Source organism: Cnephaeus nilssonii, assembly GCF_951640355.1.
Source record: "Cnephaeus nilssonii genome assembly, chromosome: 14".
NCBI classification, from domain to species: domain Eukaryota; kingdom Metazoa; phylum Chordata; class Mammalia; order Chiroptera; family Vespertilionidae; genus Cnephaeus; species Cnephaeus nilssonii.
This window is the reverse complement of record NC_137085.1, coordinates 33,750,945-33,775,046: the sequence shown is the minus strand read 5'-3', so window position 1 is coordinate 33,775,046 and position 24,102 is coordinate 33,750,945. Positions and strand designations below refer to the sequence as shown.

Below are 24,102 nucleotides of genomic sequence, written 5' to 3'. Positions count from 1 at the left end.
ATTGAATAATTTTTTTGTCAATACCTGTTTTCAAACTGCTAACCGTTGTGGTCCAGGCACTGCTGATAATTCGAAGCAGTGGAATCGCAAACATCAAGAATCATTTTATTTAGTATTTGTGTGTCCTCAATATGTCGACTGTTGCCAGTTTTGTACTGTAAACTTTTTATTTTTTATGTATCTCCATAAATAAAAAAGCTAGTGGCACTTTAGGATACATTTTTTTTGTTCATAGCTTATTCTGGCTTCATCCACTATTTCAAATCAGTTAAACCTGAAAAGGAGTGAAAATTAAGTGAGTTACCAGCTGTTAAAGTGTGTATACAATTTTTGGGACACACTATATTTAAGTCGTGAATTCATTTTGAATTGATTTTTGTGTATGATGTAAGATAGGAATCCACTTTCATTCTTTTGCAAGTTGCTGTCCACTTTTCCCATCAATTATTTATTGAAGAGACTATCCTTTCCCATTGTATATTTTGGCTCCTTTGTTGTAATTTAATTGACTGTATATACATGGGTTTATTTCTTCACTCCATCCTGTTCCATGGATCCATTATTTTTATGCGTACATCATACTATTTTGACTACTATAGATTTGTAATATAGTTTGTAAAAGAAAGTGTGATGCTTCTTTTCTTCTTATTGAAGAAATTGCTTTGGCTATTTGGAGTCTTTTGAGATTCCAAACAAATTTTAAGATTTTTTTTTCTATTTCTGTGAAAAATGCCATTGGAACTTTGATAGGATTGCATTGAATCTGTAGGTGCTTTGGGTAGAATGGACATTTTAATAATAATCTTTCAATCCATGAGCTTGGAATATCTTTCCATTTATTTATGTCTTCTTCAGTTTCTTTTATCAATGCTTATGTTTTTAGTGTATAAATCTTTCACTTCCTTAGTTAAATTTATTCCTAAGTATTTTATTTTTTATTCTATTGTATATGGGATTATTTTCTTAAGTTCTCTTTCTGATAGTTCATTGTTAGTATATAGAAATGTAGCTAATTTCTATATGTTGATTTTGTATTCTAAACTCACTGAATTTGTTAATTATTTCCAACAGTTTTTTGTTTGAGATTTTAAGATTTTCTATATATAAGATTATATCATCTACAAACAAAGACAGTTTTCATTCTTTTCAGTTTAGATACCTTTCATTTCTTTTTCTTGCCTGATTAGTCTGGCTCAAATTCTAGTACTGTGTTGAATAGGAATGGTGGTAGTGGGCAATCCTTTCTTGTTCCTGATCATAGGGGAAGTTTTCATTCTTTCACCATTGAGTATGATATTAGCTGTGGGCTTGTCATATATGTGTTTTTTTAATTATATTGAGGTATGTTCCTTCTCTACCCAATATGTTGAGTGTTTTTTATCATGAAAGGATGTTGTATTTGTCAAATGCTTTGTAAGCATCTATTAAGATCACATAATTTTACTTTTCATTCTATTAATGTGGTATATTACATTTATTGATTTGCATATATTAAACCATGCATGCATGCCAGGAATAAATCCAGCTTGATTGTGGTGTATGATCTTTTTAACATGCTATTAAATTTGGTTTACTAATATTATGTTGAGAATTTTTGCATCTATATTCAGCAGGGATATTGGCCCATATTCTTTTTCCTGGTAGTATACTAGTAATTATCTGGCTTTGGTATCTGGGTAATGCTGGCCTCATCAAATGCGTTTGGACTGTTCCTCCTCTTTAGAAGAGTTCAAGAAGTTTTGGCATTAATTTAGAATTCACCAGTGAAACCATTTGGTCCTTGACTTTTGTGTTGGGAGGTTTTATATTACTGACTCAATTTCTTCTGTTCAGGTTTTCTATTTCTTCATGATTCAGTCTTGGTAAGTTACATATTGTAGGAATTTATCCATTTCTTCTAGATTATCCAATTTGTTGGTGTATAATTATTCATAGTAGTATTTTATGATCCTTTGTATTTCTGTGGTACCAATTGTAATGTTTCCTCTTTCTGATTTTACTTTTTGAGTCTTCTCTCTTTTTCTCTTATTTAGTGTAGCAAAAGCTTTGTTGATTATCTTTTCAAAAAAGGAGGTCTTAGTTTTGTTAATATTTTCTAATGTTTTTCTAGTCTCTATATTTATCTCTGCTCTGATCTTTATTTCCTTCCTTCTGCTAACTTTGAGTTTGGTTTGTTCTTTTTCTAGTTCCTTGAAGTATAAAAGTGAGGTGTGTGTGTGTCTTTTCTTAATATAGGTGTTTTTTAACTAAAAACTTCACTCTTTTAACTGCTTTTGCATCATCCCAGAGTTTGGGTATGTAGTGTTTCCATTTTCATTGTCTCAAGATTTCTATTTCCCTTTTGATTTCTTCTTTGATCCATTGGTTATTCAGGAATGTGTTAATTTTCACATATCTGAATTTTCCACCTTTCCTCCTGTTACTGATTTCTAGTTTCATACAAAGTGGTTAGAAAGGATATTGGGTATGATTTCAGTCTTCTTAAATTTGCAAAGCTATCTTTTGTGGCTTTCTTGTAGGCAGTCTAGTTGTGCTGAGCTCCTTCAGCTTTTGTTATCTAAAAAGTCTTAATTTCTCCTTTGTTTTGAGGGACAGTTTTTCTGGATATAGTATCCTTAGTTGACAGATCTGTTGTTTTCTTTCAGTACTTTCAATGTATTATCACACTCTCTCCTAACCTCAAGCCTCTGCTGACAAAGTCACTGATAATCTAAACAGGAATTCCTTTGTATATGAAGAGTCACTTCTAACTGCTTTCATGATTCTTTGTTTGCCTGTTATTTTTGACACTTTGATTTTGATGTACCTCAGTATAGATCTCTTTCGATTTTCCTAGTTGGAGTTCTTCGAGCTTCTTGAATTTGTATGCCTATTTCTGTCCTCACATTTGGGGAGTTTTCACCCATTATTTTTCAAATAAACTCTCTGCCTGACCATTTTTTTCTTTTCCATTATTTTTATGTTTTTCTGCTTAATAAGTTTCTTATCCTATCTTCACTCTTCTTTATTCTTTTTTCTTTTGCTCCTGGTCTTGATAATTTTGACTGTTTGATCTTTGAGTTTACTGATTCTTTCTTCTGCCTGGTCAAGTCTTCTGTTGAGTCCCTCAAGTGAATTTTTTCAATCCAATTATTGAATTCCTTCAGTTCCAAAAATCCTCTTTAGTTCTTTTTCACAATTTATATCTCTTTGTTTATATTCTCCTCTTGTTTATGTATCATTTTCTTGATTTGCTTAGTGGTCTCTCCATTCTCTCTTTTCATTCTTGAGCATTCTTATAATGGTTATTTTGAAATCTTTGCCTTGTAATTCCTATATCTCTGATCCTCCAGCACTGGTGTCTAAATATTTCATTTGTCCTTTGATTGTACCATGTTTCCTTGTATTCCTTTTTATCTTCTGTTGGGTTTCAGCATTTGTAAAATCTGCCACCTCTTCCAGTCTTTACACTTTGATCTTATACAGGGAGGACTTAAGCTAGCTAGAGATTCTGGAGGCCTCTCAAGTCCTTTGTGGATTTGTGTCCTCTCTGGGATTGAGTGTATAATCTCCTAGTTGAAGAAGATTCCAAGATTCTACTGAGGAGCTCCTATTGGTATCTCTCTCTTGTTTTGTAGCCTCTCTGGTGCTATAGTAAGCTATGATATCAGATCTTCACCCAGTGTCTGTCTGTGGTACTATCCTCTGTTGTGCTTTAAATGCCTTTGTTCTCAACTGTCCCCAGTCTGCTGCCTTGTTCTTATCAGCACTTAGATCAAGTACGACAGAAACCAGGTCCTTTGGCAGTTCCATGAAAACTCAAAACATTGGACTTATATTCCAGTCTTCATCTCTTCCCTAGGAAGAAGTCAGGAGTTTGAAGTTTTCTCTCAATTATGCCATGCTGTACTGGAGGGAGGGACTCTGACAAGTGAGTGCCACAAATTTTAAAACTGAGCCTCAGTGAAGTTGGCTTCATTCTCATCTGGGATGTAGGACCTTTTTCACTGGTTTCTGGATTTCTCAGAGGCAGTCGGTCCATGTATTGTTAAGTCACTGTCCCCATGGGATAATGAGGGTCTGAGGTTTCCTATTCCACCATGTTACTCAGTCACTTGTCCTTGTTTAGTTCTTTTTAGACTCAACTTGTATCTCCATATCAGACAGCTGCAGTGTTAAACCATTGCCACTAACTATTGTTGTTGGTTTTTTGAGACTTGCACAGAGGGAGCTCTGAATAAGGTGAAATAAAGAGAAATCTGAGAATGGAGCCTTTCAGAAAGTTGCCATATAGATTGAATAGTAACAGTTCTCTAGGGTTGGAGCTGTTAAAGAACTCCCAAGTGCATTGTTCTACCCTGTGACTACAGGGCTTCTGTTTTTCACAGCTATTATAGTTGTGAAGTTGTTGGTTTTCTTTCTTTTTTTTTTAATTGTTGACAGTATTATAGATGTCCCCCCATTTCCCTTCCTGTATGTCCCCCTCCACCCAGCCCTGCCCCACCCCAGCCCTTCCTCAAACTATTGTCTGTGTACATGGGCTATGCATATATGTTCTTTGGTTAATCTCTTCCCACCACCCCCCCTCCACCACCCTTGTTGAGGTTGGTTTTCAAGGGTAATACAGGGATGGTAAGAGGGAGGTGGAAATAGGGCTATTTAAAATGTCACAAGCTCACCAATTTTACCAAGATTCAGCAGGGTTTCCTTGAGTATATTTCTTAGTTACTTGCAAGTCTTTGGTTAATTTTCAGATTTTTATAATTTTTTTCAGTGTTCTCATTGCTTTTATGGAGAAGTGCTTCTTCAAGAAATATAATTTTAACAATGTATCACCTAATGATTTAACTAGCTATTCCTTCAATTTTATTGAAGCAAAGAATTGGTAATGCCCTGACCTTCAAAAGATTTTCACACCATCATTAGGATAATTTACTCTCTTAATTACACAGAATTATACCAAAAAGGCTTTAACAAATCCTAGATGCAGAATTTTAATTTTTCATTTATTGTCTTTCACTTATAGGTACCTTGTTTAACCCAAACTGATCACCAAATTTTGAGAAAATCAAAATAAGATAGCTCCGTCACATTTTTATAAAGAAAGATTAAATCTTCTTTTTAGACAGACTCTTCATCATTATTTAGGTGGTTTTAAATTTGTCAAAAACAGAAGAATTAGCCATATGCATTTGGTTTTCACACTTAAATCTTCAGTTCTAAACATCAAAAGTATTCACTTCTAATACTCCCACCCTCCATTCTTTCAACCCAGTTAGAGTTTGTGACATAATTTGCAGCGCCTACTACAAAATGAAAATGTGGAGCTCCTTGTTCAAAATATAGGGGGGAAATGCAGTTAATGGTACTAAAATATAAAGGTTTTTCCTTTTAAAATAATTTATTACTTATAAAACATAAAAGGGTAATAGTTATACAGGAGTAACAACATTCATGTTACATATTGCAAAAACCCAATATTTTGGTTCCATAATTTCATATAATACAATAAATAATTATACTTGATTACATTAGTATATAAATATCTTGATTTTTTAAAGCATATTTTTATTGATTTCAGAGAGGAAGGGAGAGGAAGAGAGAGATACTGGAAGAAACATCAATGATGAGGGAATCATTGATTGGCTGCCTCCTGCATGCCCCACACTGGGGATCGAGCCCACAACCCAGGCATGTGCCCCAACTGGGAATCGAACTGAGACCTCCTGGTTCATAGGTCAATGCTCAACCATTCATTGATTGATCATAAGACTTTTTAGGGTTCATTTTTCTGCAAATTCATTTATTGGGCCATCAAAACTTTTTATTTTAGCTGTTTCACTTTCAATTGATAAAAGTAAAGTAACATCAGTTGCTCTTTATTTTTAATTTTGAGAGAACATTTGTTTATTTATTCTCCTGTACATTTCATTGTTTCATTGGACTTCACTTAAAAAACATAAGTTCAGCCCTAGCCGGTTTGGCTCAAGAGATGGAGCATCAGCCTGCGGACTGAGGGATCCCAGGTTTGATTCGGGTTGGGGGCACACGCCATGATTGTGGGCTCGATCTCCAGTGGAGGGCGTGTGGGAGGCAGCCAGTCAATGATTCTCTCTGATCATTGATGTTTCTATCTCTCCCTCTCCCTTCCTCTTTCTGAAATCAATAAAAATATGTTTTTAAAAAAAAACACATAAGTTCAAATATAGAATAATTAAGAATTTCAGGATGGTGAGAGCAAAGCATTATACCAAATGCTAGAGAACAAGTTCTATAAAATTCACAGGTCACACACCCATGAAATCACTTCTGAATCCAGTAAAACTCAACCAGGGGTGATTTTGTCCATCAGGTGGACTACCTTTGGTTCTAACTATGTGAGGTTTCAGTTGAGCCCCAGAAAACAAAAGTGACAAGATGTATTAGCACCAAAGGTAGGTCCTTACCGAGGTCTGGCATTCTCAGTCACAGAAGGAATATCCTCCCCTCTGCACAGTGGTTCTCTAGTGGAATCTCCCGGGAAACTCCAGTGCTGAGCTGTTCCTATACTTTCTTTCAGCTGTAGTCTCCTTCCTGGGGGAAAGGAGTGGTGACTACAAAGGACTTGGAAATTGCTCAGTTAAGGCTTTGTTGTTCAAGTAACAGTCCAAGACAGGTCTGGTTTAGGGTGAGGTAGGGGAGGCTCTGCTCCACACAGTCATTCAGGTATCTAAGTTGCTGGTAACTCCAACATCCTAAAATGGTGGCTTCAAAGCCACTACAGGTGTTGACATCTAGTCGCAAATGGAGGTGCACATTTAGTCCAGGACTTGGAGGTAATACAGATCACTTCATGTTCAACTCCAATGGTCACAAATCAGAAATATTGTCATACCTAAGTACATGAGCCTGGGAAACTTAGTCTAATTCTGTGTACAGGATGATGAGGAAATGGTGTTAAGATCCCCTTCTAGCCTCTACCACAAGAAATTTGCAAAAATGGGAGATTTGGAATAAAATGTATATAATGCATCCCCTGCCTTTTTGAGATAGGTCTGTTGGGGCAGACTGCCCAGAGAGGCAGCTTTCCAGCTGTGATTCCTTGTACTCATTGATAGTGTTGGGTTCACATTACAGTTTATGTTCTGGGAAGAGCAGGGGTGGAGTATCCAGCAAACTAGTGCCAAACTGACTGGCACTTCTCACGATAAATGATCAACTTGGCTTTTGTACAACTCAGTCTTGAGTGTCCTTAGTGTGGATCGTTTGCTCACAGTTACGCAGATCATCATTGTTCTGTGTGTAGTTCAGAAAAGTCAAATTCAGAACTACGGAGGTGAAAGCAACATTGAGATCATTCTAACTCTCCCTGCCTCACATCAAACAAGAAATCAACATCCTACCTAATAAAATAGTAATATGCAAATTGACCGCACCTTCGCTACGCCCAAGCCACGCCCACCATCCAAAGCCATGCCCACCAGCCAATCAGGGCGAGTATGCAAATTACCCAACAAAGATGGCGGTTAATTTGCATACGCGGAGGGAGGGAGGAGTGAAGACTGAAGACAACTTAGAAGGAAGACGGAGGAAAAGTGGAAAGCAAGATGGCTGCCAGAGGGAAAGCCTGGGCGGGGCGGGGTGGGGCAGGGCGGAGTGGGGCAGAGCGGGGCGGAGCAGGGCGGGTGGCAGGGGCACGCAGGTGCGGGTGCAGCGGCAGCGCATGCGGCCGCAGCGGCCCCTTGCAGGATTTTTCCTGCAAATGGGCTACTAGTTATAAATAAATTGAGTATGTGGCATTAAATATTTGATGCCAGAAGACTTGTTTAAAACACATGATATAATTAATTTTGGTGAACTTTAATCTGGTTCTTCTTGGCAAGTAGGAAAACTATGACTATAGAGCAATAATCCTTCCCTATTTCACCTTGTCAATATTTTAGAGGACCAAGCTGGAGGAATTGTTAAAAGAGGGCATCTAGCTGATTGGGCAAAGCCTTATGGCAGAGTATCTGAGTCAGTCCTAGTTGACCCCTGTTGCTGTGACATAATCATTAAAAATATCCCCTTCGCTCTCAAAAGAGTCCTGGTTTATACAAAAAAATTATATAGTAATCCTGTGACCAGGGAGCGGTACATTTATGTGCTCACCATTGTTTGCAGCTGCAAAACCAGCAGCTCAGAGTTGTCAGGACACTCAGGCTGATTCAGGGTGGAAGGAAGCTGATTCCCCATGAAATTACAAGAGAGTGATGCTTTAACCAGAACACTGAGTTTTTCGTTTAATGAAGAACTTAACTGCCAAGCAGAGTGGAAACTAATGTTGGTTTGTCTATCCTATATAATATAAGTCCAGTGACCAAAAAGGCAGAACAACCAGAACAACCACGGCCCCTAGCCCCAGCTGGCCCCACCCCCCAGCGAGCAGTTAGGGGTGATCAGGCAGGCAGGCAGGCGAGTGGTTAGGGGCGATCAGGCAGGCAGGCAAGTAGTTAGGGGTGATCAGGCAGACAGAGTGGTTAGGGGCGATGAGGCAGGAAGGCAGAGTGGTTAGGGGTGATCAGGCAGGCAGGCAGGTTAAGTGGTTAGGGAAGATCAGGCAGGCAGGCAGGCTAAGTGGTTAGGGGAGATCAGGAAGGCAGGCAGAGGTGGGTAGGGGCAATCAAGCAGGCAGGCAGAGGTGATTAGGGGCATCAGGCAGGCAGGCGAGTGGTTAGGGGTGATCATGCAGGCAGGCAGGCAGGCTAAGTGGTTAGGGGAGATCAGGAAGGCAGGCAGAGGTGGGTAGGGGCAATCAAGCAGGCAGGTGAGCAGTTAGGGGCAATCAGGCAGGCAGGCAGAGTAGTTAGGGGCGATTAGGCAGGCAGGCAAGCAGTTAGGAGCCAGCGGTCCTGGATTGCAAGAGGGATGTCCGACTGCCAATTTAGACCCAATCCGCAGGGATCCCTGTGGGATCCAGCCTTAACTGGCAGTTGGACATCCCCTGAAAGGTCCCGGATTGCGAGAGGATGCAGGCCTGGCTGAGGGATCCCCTCCCCCCCCCCATGCACAAATTTCATGCACCAGGCCTCTAGTATGTTAATAATTGTTTTCTTCCTTGAAGGGTACTTTCCTTGGAAAACTCAAAATCCTTGTAATTATCAAAATCATAATTCTTGTAGATGAGGAGACTCAGTTGATCCGTATTAATTGGAGGAGCTGCTATAATTTGCAAGACTTGTTTCAATACTTGGTACTCACACAAAGCTTATCCCTTGTTCTACTAAGAGTTTTTCTTTATAATCAGAAAAGTGGCCTTGGTTCTCTTTCCAAAGTGATATTGGGGTAAGCATCAGCCATAGGTAAAGAGTAGAGATGTGTGCTTCCAATCAATGCCCTGGTCTTTACTAAGATTTTAAGTCCCAAGTTCCCTCATCCATTTGCAAGGCATGTCATGCTGAGGTCAATGGCAGACATCCCCTGATGCCTGAGGGTCAGCCAGGAGCAGCCTTCTCCATTCCTTCCTTGCAACATTGGAGATTGCAGAGATCCAGAACATTCTTAAGTGTGTTTAGTGTAAATCTTGCTCCTCCCAACCCCAGTTCCCAATAAATAATACACTTTGGCCAAAAGAGGAATAAAATCAGTTTTATTAATGGATTGGAGAACACAGCTGGGATTTGAGGCCCAAGTGAGGCTTCTTTCGTCCTCTCTGAAGTGACGACAGCTGAGCCCAATGGGCAGGGCTCGCCAGACTTACCCACCCCATCACAAACGAGGCTGGATTGTGGAGAGCAGAGTCCTGACTGGGCCCACCACGGGCAGGTCCTGCTGGGTCTGTTTACTGCATGGAGACTGGATGCCCAAAAGCAGGTCCAAGAGAAAGAGAGAGAGAGAGAGAAGCAGGAGGACAAGTAAGCAGGGACTTTTAGCACAGTTTCTCCACCCAGAAGAGAAAGATGGCCCAAAGAGTCTCAAATTCATCAATCATAACCATCCCGAGGTTACCCCACAGTGGAAGCTCCTCCCCAGTACTTTCCTTCCAAGGTGGAGTGTGTGTTTAAGAAATCTTTCCTCTGTTTATTTGAGCAATAAATGATAGAATAAGGAAAGGGTTTCTACCAAGAGGCAAGGTTGGGTTGGGAGCCTGGAAGACTCAACAAAAAAAATGGCCAAAGGCCATTTTGTGTGAGTCTTCCAGTCTGCAGATACTAACCCCCCAAAAAGGTACTGACTAGAGCTGGGACAGTAGTTCCATGTCAGCTCATGCCTGAACACTAACCAAGGATTCCTTTTCTTGCATGTACTCTAGATCCTGAACCTCTGGGGACTGCTGAGTAAGAACTTGAACTTGACAGACTTCGCACCCCCCACACCTCCAATGGGTGAAATGGATGAAGGGGGTCAGAAGGTACAAATTTCTAATTCTAAAATAAATAAGTTCTGGGGGTATAATATAGAGTATGGTGAGTACAGTTGATAATACTGTATTGCATATTTGAAAGTTGCTAAGAGAGTTAGATCTTAAAAGTTCCTATCACAAGAAAAAAAATTGTAACTGTTAGGTAATGGATTTTGCTAAACTTAATCATTTTGCAATATAATCATACATCAAATCATTGTTGTATGCCTAAAACTAATACAGTGTCATGTCAATTATATCTCGATAAAACGGGGCGGGGGAAGAACTTGATAGACTTCAGAGGCCACCACAGCTGGGGTACAGTTCCACTGGACACATGGTATTCCTGTAGCACAGAGTCCCTTTTGCTTCATGCAGAATAAAACCCTCCGATTTCACTGTCAGCTGTGCAGTTTTAGCTGTGTGATAAACCAAAGCAGAGGGCCATGTTGCGTGGAGGAGAAGATAGGGGTAGAAAAGAAAAGTCAAATTCTCCCAGGGCCATGAACAGGCAGGAGAAGGTGAATGGCAAGTGTTGCAGAGCCCAGGCTGCTGCATAGCTATTCCTAGCACAAGAAGACACCCTTTTCTGGCCAGAAACGGTGACACTAATTTCTAGCCCTCTAAAATCCTTCCTCCTACCTGTCATGCAGAACACTCCTATTTTTTCTGTTTCTCTAGTTACCTTGGTGCCATAGCTGTCTCTCAGATGGGTGTATTTCCAGTACACCCAATATTCCTGCTTTTAGACAGGGTGGCTTCTGCAAAATATTACTCCCATCCATTGTCTGTCATTTTTTTCACACTGTCACCATTCAAGGGTGACCTCATTTCAAGGTCCTAGATGGCACCTTCTGTAGTTTCCAACAGGCTATTTATACAGTTTTGCTGTGAATAAAACTAAATGATTGCTGAAACATTTTTCCCCAGAGTAGTTTATTAGGGATTTCTGCCACCATATTAACATATAAAACAATCTGAATGTTGACATAGAAATGCAAATTTCACTATACAAAGATAAGGCTCCAATTATAGGTAACATGGCCCCCATATCCCTAGTATTTCAATGAAATCAATTCATTTTGAATTCTTCCCAGAGTTAATTTTATAAATATTAGACAAGCCACAAAATATATTCCAAATACATAACATTTTACATGTTCCAAGCACAGACAGAAACACGATACTTTACCTACATTTTTTCATGATCCAACTTGCAATAGCACTAAAGACAAGATTGTGTGTGTATATGTATTTGCCATATGTGTGTGTGTATATATAATTACATATGTACACACAGTGATTTTCATGAGAAATTGAAGCCTTTGAGACTGTTTTATCCACCGTGATAACTGAGAGGGGAAAAGGAATAATAACGTCACATTTCCTCATTTGGGAAAAAGTAAACACAACTGTGTATGAAGGGCATATCAGTGGGGTGTATACACACACATATATTCATATATAAACACACATGCCAATAATACATATACTCACACACTTGCTTTGACCACTGTATCTCACTATATTACTATATACTTTCCATCTTGGAAGCAGTCTTTTTCTCATTTCATTCAGGCAACTGGTGACTGCCTTCTACCAAACTTAAGTGGTATTTCTAAAATGGCTCTTACTCTATCCCACTTTTACTTTTGGTGGCTATTGTTTAAATTCAGCGGACCCTAACCTGTCAACTCCTTCACTTAAAAATATTTCTATTCAATAATCAAGGTTTTTGCCTAAGAGAAAAGAGATGTTAGCTGGAAATGTAAAAATAATAAGTGTATTACTAGTTAATATAGATCTGCATGGTTGGACTACATGTGATGTTTATCCTGTCAGTATTTTTCAAATGTTTTATGATGGGCAATATATTTCTTCCATAATTTAAAAATATTATTTTGAAGGACGAAGGCTAGATGATTTGGCATGGTCAGAAATTGAAGCATTTTCAGAAGGGGGACACTGGTGGGCCCTTTTATCAGAAAGTATGACTTCAACGTCATATGAAAAGAGGGGGGAAATAACTTCAATTTCAAAGCTGGTCATTTTCAAACTTCCAAAATGAACTATAGAAAATATATGTGTATATATTGTTATCCAATTTCAGGCATGAAACATTAAAACACAAAAAGAAAGCACATGAGCCGAAACCGGTTTGGCTCAGTGGATAGAGCGTCAGCCTGCGGACTGAAGGGTCCCAGGTTCGATTCCGGTCAAGGGCATGTACCTTGGTTGCGGGCACATCCCCAGTAGGGGGTGTGCAGGAGGCAGCTGATCGATGTTTCTCTCTCATCGATGTTTCTCTCTATCCCTCTCTCTTCCTCTCTGTAAAAAATCAATAAAATATATTTTTTTAAAAAAAGAAAGCACATGAGAAAGAACAAACTTAATAGCAAATGAATATTATAGTGTGCTTAACTGAAGGCTTCATAAGCTGACTTTTAAAACTTACTTTCAAAATTGAATATCTAATAAAGCACTCAGAACTCCATGAGTAAGTAGGACTGGAATGACCAGTGTGGAGATTATGCTAATATAAAACTGAAGTGTCCATTGGAGTTAGGGAGAGATTACAGGAAGCCCAATCTCTTTGTAAATGAAGGCAATGGAACATTTTCAATTCATGGAGAAATCCCAAACCTCCTTGCTCTTACCTTTCTCACTTATACCACAGGATTGGTCATTATGCTGCCTGGGAAGGCATCAGAGCCTTTCTGTCATGGATTTAATGGTATGAAGGAAGGTACTAGAACATTTGTCCCTTGTACTGAGTCTCACTACTTCAACCAAGCTGAAATATGTCATTTAATGAATCCCCTCCACTTCTTTAATGAGAGCCCCAATTATGAATGAGTTCTTAAGGAAACCAGGAAAGGAATATAATTACTATCACAAAAGATAATTGGCATTTATCAAAAAGCCAGAATCCATTTTCTCCCACCCCTCTCTCACATACACATACTTCTTTTAAAGTTCCTTCCACAGAAACACAATGAATGGCATGAGGAACCAAAAATGTACCTTAACATTTCTCCACTTTTATTTAGATCCACTTAAATATATTCATGTCAACTTGGACAGCAAGTATGCTGTTCTTTACATTATCCAATACCTTGCATCACCATCACTTCCATAAAATAGATCACCTTCCTACCACCACTTGCCTACCAGCCTCACCAAAACAGTTTTTGCTACTTGCCATTTGTCCAACATCTGCTTCCACTCTCGGATGAATGTACAATAACATGCAATTAATTGGCATATATCTTTTTACTTTAAAGTTTTGCTTCCTTAGCCAAAATATATGGACAGAATGCAAATGAAAGTAACAAGTCCTCTCGTCCAAATACTTTCGAAAATGGACCCTGTGGTCCATTTGATACTCAGTTTCTACATCCTCCAGTTCCATCATTTATTTTAGGAGCCTACTTACTACAGTCTTTCTACCTATTTTCTATCTCATATGCAGCTAACAACAAATTATGGGATTTTTTTATCCAAAAATATTTTTAAAAACAAACCTGGGCCAAAACATTAAAAAATTCCCACAATACCTTTTGTGCATTAGTCTTACAGTCTGTACAATAACTCCAGGAGGCTTCTTTTTTTTTTTCTTTTTTGCTAAAAATTTACCAAAATATTCTGAACACATAAAAATATTTTTAAAAAAACAAAAACCCAGCATTAATTTAACTGTATAGGCATTGGTTAGAGGACATTATTTTCACTAAGGATTATATTCAAAAACCTTCTCTTGAATTTTGACTAAAATTCTGATTCTGAACCTTATATCTTATAATGATGATAACTATTAAAAAGGGGGGAAATCTAATTCAGCTCAATGTATTATGTATTATAATAGATAAAGAGTCTGCCTGTGATATAATAAAAATAAACATTTTGGGTTATTTAAAGGCCATCTTCCTGACCTATAACTGAAATTACTGTGTTTAATTTAAACTTATTAAGTGCAGTGAATTATGGAAAGCTAACTTAAAGGTCTGAATAATCAATTTTGAGTAAGGAACACATGTTGACGGCTCCATGACCATTCAGAACCAGGCATTTGCTTGAGAAAAACACATCACTAATATTGAATATAGCCCTTAGTCATATGAGATATGTATTTATGAGCAACCCAGCATGTAGAGAATGAGGTTTACTTTGCCAGCCACCCACTCCTTGAGAGGACAGTAATATTCATAGTGAAACTGCTCAAACTCTGGCGTTTGGCGGATTTCACATAAGAAGGAGAGATCAATACCTGACTCCAAAAGGAGGAGGAGCAGGGGGAATACAAAGAGCAGCAGCCCCAGGCCCACCACAAGGAGCCTGGAAAAACTCTTGACCAGTGGGTTCACCCGAATATGGCCGGTCAGAATGTCATAGCTCCACGACAAAGCTCGGTGAGCCTCCTTTAGCTCCTCCTCTTCGGCCATCAAAAAGGCATTTTCATCTGCTTCCAGTTCCTCAAACGAATCCAGGTCTTCTCTTTCCAACTCATGCCTAGATGGACAGTCAAAGAGCATGTCAATCTCATCATCATCAACTGGGGTGGGGAGCAGGCTTGCACTGGGGTTGTATGACAGTTCAGAGATAGTCAAAGGCTCTTCTTTTATTTTATCTTCCTCTTCGCTTGGGGGGTCTTCATACTCCCGAGCTTCTTTCACTGGTGAGCTGGAGATCAAGGGGGCAGAAATGTCATCTTCTTTGGGCAAAGGAATACCTGTAAAGAGACATTTTTTTTTAAAATTCAGGTTTTCTTTTTCCACAAAGATGGAAACACACCAGAAGAAAAAAAAGGCACACCTCTTATGGTTGGCAGTGTTTACATTTATGTGTGCAATTATGACCTTCAACTTTGATCATTTGCAAAAATAAAATGACAACAAATCACTATTATAATTTCGAATGGTGTCTTTTAGAAGTCGACACTGTCAAAGTATTACAGTATAATTATACTACTATCCAATTTTAAACAGTTATTATCCTATCTAATAAAAGAATAATATGCAAATTTACCATACCTCCACTACACCCACCAGCCAATCAGGAGCGAGTATGCAAATTAACCCAACCAAGATGGTTGCAGCCACGGAGCAAGCAGGATGCTTGGGTTTCCCCGGCAATGGAGGAAGCCAAGCTTTCCGCACACCCTGGCTGGCCGTGGACTCCACTCAAGGCTACAAAGTTTCAATTATAGAAGATAAATAAATCCCAACAAAAAGGGCTGCGGCCAAGAAGCGAGCAGGAGGCTTGGGTTTCCCCGGTGATGGAGGAAGCCAAGCTTTCCGCCCGCCCTGGCCTGCTCTAGCCTCCGCTCAAGGCTACAAAGTTTCAATTATAGAGGATAAATAAATCCCAGATACCAGGGCCTCCGCTTGGGTTGCTGGGGGGCATGGCCAGCCTGCAAACCACCACAGGCCCCTCGCTCAGGCTGCCCCACACCCCATGGGAACCCCCACCCTGATCTGGGACACCCTTCAGGGCAAACCAGCTGGCCCCTACCTGTGCACCAGGCCTCTATCCTATCTAATAAAAGAGTAATATGCAAATTGATCATCACTCCAGCTCACAAGATGGCCACCACAAGATGGCCAACAGGGGAGGGACCAGGTCTGCAAGGGAGGGCAGTTGTGGGCAATCAGTCCAGCCGGGGAAGGCAGTTGGGAGGGACCAGGCCTGCAAGGGAGGGCAGTTGGGAGCAATCAAGCCTGCAGGGGAGGGCAGTTAGGGGTGACCAGGCCTGCAGAGGAGGGAAGTTGGAGGGACCGGGCCTGCAGGGAAGGGCAATTGAGGGGAACCCAGGCCTTCAGGGGAGAGCAGTTGGCGGGGGGAGGGGGACTAGGCCTGCAGGGGAGGGCAGTTAGGGGTGACCAGGCCTATAAGGGAGGGCAGTTAGGGGCAAACAGGCTGGCAGTGGAGCAGTTAGGCATCGATCAGGCTGGCAAGGGAGTGGTTAGGGGGTGATCAGGCTGGCAGGCAGAAGCGGTTAGGGGCAATCAGGAAGGCAGGCAGGTGAGCAGTTGGGAGCCAGCAGTCCTGGATTGTGAGAGGAATATCTGACCGCCCATTTAGGCCCAATCCTACCGGGATTTGGCCTAAACGGACAGTCGGACATCCCTTGAGGGGTCCCAGATTGGAGAGGGTGAAGGCTGGGCTGAGGGACACACACCCCACCCCCGTACACGAATTTCGTGCACTGGGCCTATAGTGTTATGTATAGTTTTCTAGTCTATGTAATTGCAAATGTGTGCACTAACTTGCATCTTGCTACTTTTAACATTTTAACTTAGACATTTTCTACATTGAAATAAACTCCCATTTTGTATTTATAATGGTTGTCAAATTATGTTTAGTTAATACAGTATTAGTTGCCTATTGACAAACATTTAGACTGCTTCACAATTGTAAAAAAAAAAAAAAATGCTGTAAGAGACATCTTTACATATAAATTTCCTTCTGTTTTTCAGTTCATTTGCCATAGATGTCCAAAAGGAAAACTGCTTTGTCAAAAGGTATGCATATTACTTCCTAAAGTTTATTGTAGGAGAGGTGTCTCAACTCCTCATTTTACAGATGGGAATTCTAGTCACCTACTGTCAGCCTAAGGCCAGCTCTCCTAATTTTGAGACTTGGGTACTTAGTGGGAAATCAAAGCAGGATCAAAGACATGTTCTCCAGAATGGTTCTACAATACAATACCAAATTGGTGACCATGTGCATTAGGTAATTGTAAACCATCTTTTAATGAATATATTTCAGGATTTATTTCTTCAATATATGCAGGAAGTGATGTCACCCAGATGGCAACATAGGTCAGTCCTGATTTTACTTCCAACTAACAAAAATTCATGGACAGGACACCAATGAGAAAATCCTAGAACACGGGATGCTAGGCTGAAGTACACCCTGCACCACAAAGACCAAGGCTGACTGCCCCCAATCCAGTACAGCATCACACAGAGAGGTCTCCCCTGAGCCTTTAGTGACATCCAAACCCCTGAGTATTGTGGGTCACTTCCTGGGAGCCTTTACTCGGGCTTCACCCCACAGTGACTGCAGGGGAATCTGCAGGACTCAACCACTGGGAATCTGATTGTGATAGGGGAGGGGCTTCCAACAACCAACACGCAGATCTTAGCAGACTGCATTGGTACCTGCAAAGCCCAAGTAGTAGCCCCAATGAGCAGCTTTGTGCATCTGTAGAACCAAGTTGGTGGCACAGTGTGACCAGGGAACTCAATGGGGTGCAGGCCTGCCTGATTTGAGTGCTCCAAAAGTTTTTCCAGTCCTGGAACCCGGTCTGCCCATGCCCAGGCTAAAGAATTGAGTGTCATAGCCTCAAACACTGTGAGACCTAGCTTCTGGCCCCTCCTGACTAAAAAGTCTGTTCAAGAAAATTTAAGTTGCCTGAAGTGAACCCTCCCATGGCTCATCCAGACAGGAAGGGCTATATTACCTGGAAACTATATTACTCAGCAATGCTCAAGCTGAGAGGCAGGTAAGCAAAGTGATGGTCCCCAGAGCAAAACAAGTAGTCCTGTTCAGCCAGGAAAGTTGGAGCACAGGTGGTGCTCCAACTGAAGACCACAAATGAAGAACCTTAGTGGCCTTGAAGCTGCTTCTCCCATTGCACCTGAGCAGAGAAGCTCTTTCATAGCCTCACTCATTGCTGAATACAGCCATCAGACTGCCCTACCATCCAATAGTGCTGCTTACAGTGGCACTTGAATAGCTTGTGGCTTTTCCTATCTGCAGATAAAAACTGTGGCCTCACCTGACCAGGATGTCTAGTGTACACTCTTACCTGATTCTGGTTAACAGTGAGCTTCCCTACCCTGGTGAAGTATCAGGATGAGACCCAGGCCTGCACAGCTAATTCATAGCCCCACCTACTGCTGAGTAGAGACAGTCCTGACTGTGTAGTAGTAATCCTGACCACAGAGTACAGGCAACTACAGAGCCCATCCTACAGCCTCTTTTGGACAGAGAACAAAGGCCAGTAGTCCTATGCAGCTGTTCTCAGCCAGTGGCACACATCCCCAGTCTCTGACCTCAATGCTTGAACCATTGCCTCACCCCAAAATAGACTCTAGTAGCAGACACATCCAACAACACAAACTGAGCTGACTTGCAGATTTGCTTTGTCACAGAGAGTTCTTCAACAAAGTCTGGAAGAAAATACCACTAATTCAAGTACACAGATATCAACATAAATCAATGATCATGAAAAGTCAGTTAAATATGATACCACTAAGAGAAATTCATAAAGCACTAATAACCCTAAAGAAATAGAGATCTATGACCTATCAGACAAATCATTCAGAATAATCCTCTTAAAAAAGTTTAGTGAACTATAAGAACACATTGACAGGCAACTAAACAAAATTGGGAAAATAATGAGTGAACAAAATGAGAAGTTCAACAAAAACCATTAAGAAAAATACCCAAACAGAAATCTTAGAGCTGAAAAATACAATAACTAAATGGAAAAAATTCAGTAGAGAGCTTCAGAAGCAGACTAGACCGTGCTGGAGAATCAGCAACCTGGAAGATAGGACATTTTAAATTATCCAGTCAGAGGAACAAAAAGAAAATTGAATGAAAAAGAGTGAAACAATAGTCTTTGAATTCCAGAAGAGGAAGAGAAAGCATATTTAAAATAATTATGGCTTAAAAATTTGCCAAATGTGGGGAGAGAAATAGACATCCAGATTCAAGAGGCCCAAAAGACCCCCAAGTAGGTTGAACCCAAAGCTATGCTGACACATTATAATTAAACTAGAGGCCCAGTGCACGAAATCATGCACAGGTTGGGTCCCTTAGCCTGGCTGGCAATCGGTGCCGATCCGAGCTGTCTCACCCTGTCCTGATTGGGGCCCACAGGCAGGCTCGGGGGAGGGACCCCAGGAGGTTGGCTGGCTGCAGGAGGTTGGCTGGCCTTGGGAAGTTGGCTGTAGGAGCACACTGACCACTAAGGGGCAGCTCCTGCATTGAGCGTCAGCCCCCTGGTGGTCAGTGCTCATCATAGTCACCAGTCGACCAGTCCTAACAGTTGCTTAGGCTTTTATATATAGAGATTATCAAATGTCAAAGATAAAATTTTAAAAGCAGCCAGAGAAAAGATGAGTTGTATACAAGAGAACCCCCATAAGACTCTTGGTGTACATCTCGACAGAAACTTTTCAGGCCAAAAGAGAATGGGATGACATACTCAAAATATGAAGGAAAAAAACTGTCAACCAAGAAAACTATATCTTGCAAAGCTGACCTTCAGAAATGAAAGATAAAAGCTTTCTCACACAACAAAAGCTGAGGAAATTCATCACCACTAGACCTTCCTTATCAGAAATACTTAAGAGTGTTCACTGAGTGGAAGTAAAAGGACATTTTATAATTAACATTATAAAAACATAGGATAGTGTAAAAGTCAATGGTAATGGTTTAGTTTAAAAGTTAAAGAAAAAAAACAAAAAATAATTGTAACTACAATAATCTGTTATTAGTTACACAATACAAGGAATGGTAAATCAATAACCCAAGTGGTGAGGGGGAAAGTAAAAGTATAAAGCTTAGGAACTGTATTGAAATTATTATTAACTTAAAATAAGGTGTTATAATCTATCTAATACAGGAATATGCAAATTAGCCGAGACACCGTAATGTCACGACTGAACAGCAGGGACCTGAGGCTGCATGGGCCTGGCTGGGGCAAGGGACCTCAGGCCACACCCCCCACCCCACGGGGCTTGACAGGGGACCTCAGGCCGTGCCCTTCTGCCCCACAGAGCTTGATGTGGACCTCAGGCCATGCCCCCCGCCCCGGTGCTGGGCCAGGAGACCTCATACCGCACCCCCCACCCCAGCGCTGGGCCGGGTGACCTCAGGCCGTGCCCTCTGCCCAGCGGGGCTTGATGGGAACCTCAGGCTACACCCAGGCGCCAGGCCGGGGGACCTGAGGCCACACCCCCCACCCAGTGGGGTTTGATGGGGGACCTGAGACTGCGTCCCCCACCTGCATGGGCTTGATGAGGGTGGGGCCGGCCGGGTCTGGGTCTCACCTAATGGGGGTGGGGCTGGCCAGGTCTGGGTCTCCTGCATTTTCGAAGCGCGTGCGGATTGTGGGTGGGGGTTTGACTTTAGGTCCCACGGCACGCCCCAGACTCTGACAGGAGGGAGGTTTTCATACACATTTTACTAATTTTCTTTCATCTCTGACACTTCTATTATAGAGAAAGGGCAAATAGCAATATTAAAATATTTCCTCTAATTCCATTTTAATGTGCATGAATTTTGTGCACCAGGCCACTAGTTTCAAGATATTTATGTAAGCCTCATGGTAACCACAAGGGAAAAACTGTAGTAACATAAATAAGTCAAAGCATACTGATACAACAAGACATCAAAACACACTAGGAACAGGTATGTCACCTGTTCTCAGGTGACATACCCCAAAACCAGAAAGGAGGGAGCCTGATTCCTCGCAGGGCCGCATGATTCCACCTTCAGCCATAGGTGCACGAATCTGTGCACCGGGTCACTAAACAATACTCTCCTAAACCAATGGATCAAAGAAGAAATTAAAGGGTAAATACAAAAGTATCTTGAGACAAATGAAATTGGAAACACGCCATACCAAAATTTATGGGATGCAGCAAAAGCAGTTGTAAGAGAGAAATAGGTAGTAATAAACACCTATGTTAAGCAAAAAATGTCCCAAATATACAACCTAACTTTATACCTTATGGAACTAGAATAAGTTGAACAAACTGAGCCCAAAGGGAGCAGGAGGAAGGAAATAATGAAAATTAGAATAGAAATAAATTAAATAATGAACAGAGAAACAATAAAAAGATTAACCAAACTAAGAGCTGGTTCTTTAAAAAGATGAAATTAACAAAACATTTTTTAGACTAAGGAAAAAAGAAAACACAAATCAAAATTATAAATGAAAAAGGAAACATTACAACTGATGCTACAGAAATACAAAGAATCATAAGAAGATTCTATGAATAACCATATGCCAACAAACTGGACCTAGAAAAAAATTTTAAAAATTCTTATAATCATTCAAACTACCGGGACTAAATCAGGAAGAAATAGAAAGTCTAAGTAGATCAATAACTAGTAAGGAGATTGAGTCAGTAATAAAAATAAAAAAAATCTCCAATAAAGGAAAGTCCTAATACTGCATTGCTTCACTGGTGAATTTTACCAAACAAAAAAATTAGATAGGAATTACTACCAAGCTTTTTCAAACTCTTCCAAAAGATCAGAGGAGGGAACACTCCCAGGCCAGCATTACCCTGATACCAGAACCAGAAAAAGAACACTAGCAGAAAAGAGAACTACAGACCAATATCCCTAATGAACATAAATGTAAGTATTATCAATATAAACTAGCAATCCAAATTCAGCAGCACATTAAAATGATCATTTACCATGTTCAAGCGTGATTTATACCTGTGATTCAAGGATGGTTCAAAATACACAAATCAGTCACCAGGGTGCTGAGACAAGAGGGGCATGGGGAGTAAATGCTTAATGGATTTGGGGCTACCTTTGGGGCAATAAAAATATTCAGAAACTAAATAAAAGTGTTAGTTGCAAAACAGTGTGAATGTACTAAATGCCACCAAATTGTTCACTTGAAAATGGTTTATGAGAACTTCACCTCAATAAAAATAAAAAATAGTGTGCATGCCACCAGACCCTGTGCGTGCACACCCTCCACAGGAGTAAAGATATTTGCCTTGCTGTCTGGATCCCGAGTATCCTTTGTGTTCTACCAGGACCCCTGATTTTGGGGGCTCACCTTACTGCTAACATAATTCATAACTGATAGGAGTTGGCAAACCACTGCTCATGAGCCAAAGCTAGCACTCTTCCTGTTTTTGTAAATAAAGTTTTATTTGAAACACACACAAAAATAAATAAATGCAAGCCATAAATTTTCTACTATCCTATAATACCTCATGAAACCTGAAGGGAGAAAATATCGGAATTATAGGGAAAGATGACAAAAGTTAGGACTGTTTGGAATGCTACATCTTTACTGCTATTCCATATCCCCAGGAGGAGAGTCATAGTCCTCTTTTCCTTCAGAAAGCAGTGAACATTACATATTGTATCTGACCAGTATTACTGCTCTACAAAGACCACTCCCATTGGCTTTTTCTTTGCCCCTGTGGTCACACAGATCTCCCATGCTCTGCATTCTAACAGCCTTTTCTCACATGCATGGCCTTTCCTCCTTAAGTCTCCTTGTCCTAATACACAGCCCTTTCTCCCTCTGTCTCTGCGTTCCAAAAGTCTCTCCCAATAACGACAGGTTATGGAAAATCTCAAGTTTCCAGACTGCAGTATTTCATTGATGGCAACTCCATTCTTCCAGTAGTTCAGACCAAAAACCTTGACCTTCCTCAGTTCACAACCACATAGGACCTGTCAGCACTTCTAGGTCTCTACCTTCAAAACATATCCAGAATCGAACTACTTCTCACCACCACCTCTGTTAGCACGCTGGTCCAAGCCACCATCCTTTCTCATTTTGATGACTGCAACAGCTTCTGATCAGGTCTCCCGGCTTCAGCCCTTGCCCGTGTAAGGGCCACTGTCAACACAGCAGCCTGAGTGATCCTTTGCAAACATAAGGCCGATCATGTCACTTATCCGCTCAACATTCTCTAATCTTACTCAGAGTGTAAGCACAGCCCTTGCAGGGATGTCTAGGGAGCTACTCAGTGTGCCCTCCCTTTCCCTCCTAACCTCTCTGACCTTGTTCTCCTGTGACTCACTTGTTCACTACACTCCAGCCACACAGATGCCCTGCTGTTCCTCCAACATGCCAGTCATGCTCCCACCCAAGGGCCTTTGCATTTGCTGTTCCCTCTGCTCGGAGCACCCTCCCTGCAGATAGGTTCATGCTCTCTCCCTCTTTGCAGGTCTTTAAGCAAATGTCACCTTCCCAGTGAGACCTTCCTAGACACATTATGTAAAATTTCAGTCCCTGTCCCCAGCTCTCCCTATTCTCTTTCCCTCATTTTCCTTCTGAAAAATCTAAGGTATAAGGAGAAAAAAATACGAGCACTAGCAAAAAGTAAAGCAAGTAGATTCTGGGGAAGATAATCTCAGTAACTAATCCAGGGTCACAAAGACCAGTGCCTCCATGGGCCAGGTGGTTGCCTAATGTGAATGAGTGTGGGCCAGGTATGGGACAATAGGGAATGGTGGTGATTGGGGAAAACCTGACCATATTTTACTCCATCTGAAAGCTTTAAAATTCAGTTTTTATAAAACATCTGTGCGGTCAATACAAAATGTGCCTGTGGGTCTTTTTAGGCGTATAGGCTGTTAGTCAATAGACACTACTACTAGTATAATAAAATCAGCTAGATTCCTGATGTTTCAAATCCAGTACTTTGATCTCATTAACAGAAGTCATCACTTATTTTTCTGAAAAGGAGGAGGTAGGCGGGGAAATAAATGCTTTCTTTTCCTCTCAGAGATTTTCTAATTTCTAGTGTTAGATGTTCTGGAGTTTCATATTACTTCCCCCTCATGTCTATGTTCAAATTGTAAAGCAGCTGGGAGAAGAGACCAGACAAAGGGTTAGACAACCCTGGCTTTAAATTCAAGCTCTGCCACTTATATTAAGAGACTGTAGTAATTAAGTAATTTTTAATTTAAGATACTTAATGTTCTTGGAGCTCAGTTTGCTTAGCTACAACACAAGAGTACACCTACCTCATAAGGCT

The 24,102-nt window shown here is 40.8% G+C and overlaps 1 protein-coding gene across 2 annotated transcripts in view; it reads right to left on the bottom strand.

Annotated features, from left to right (window-relative positions):
- Positions 1–11,269: 11,269 nt before the first annotated feature.
- The window catches only part of FRMD3 (FERM domain containing 3), a gene marked incomplete at its 5' end in the record, with an annotated part of 240,885 nt that continues 228,052 nt past the window's right edge, over positions 11,270–24,102 (bottom strand). For both annotated transcript variants that reach the window (XM_079791284.1, XM_079791285.1), the window contains one exon: positions 11,270–15,068. In XM_079791284.1, the coding sequence (XP_079647410.1) occupies positions 14,470–15,068 (599 nt within the window). In that variant the 3' untranslated portion in view covers positions 11,270–14,469. The remainder of the gene's footprint in view (positions 15,069–24,102) is intronic.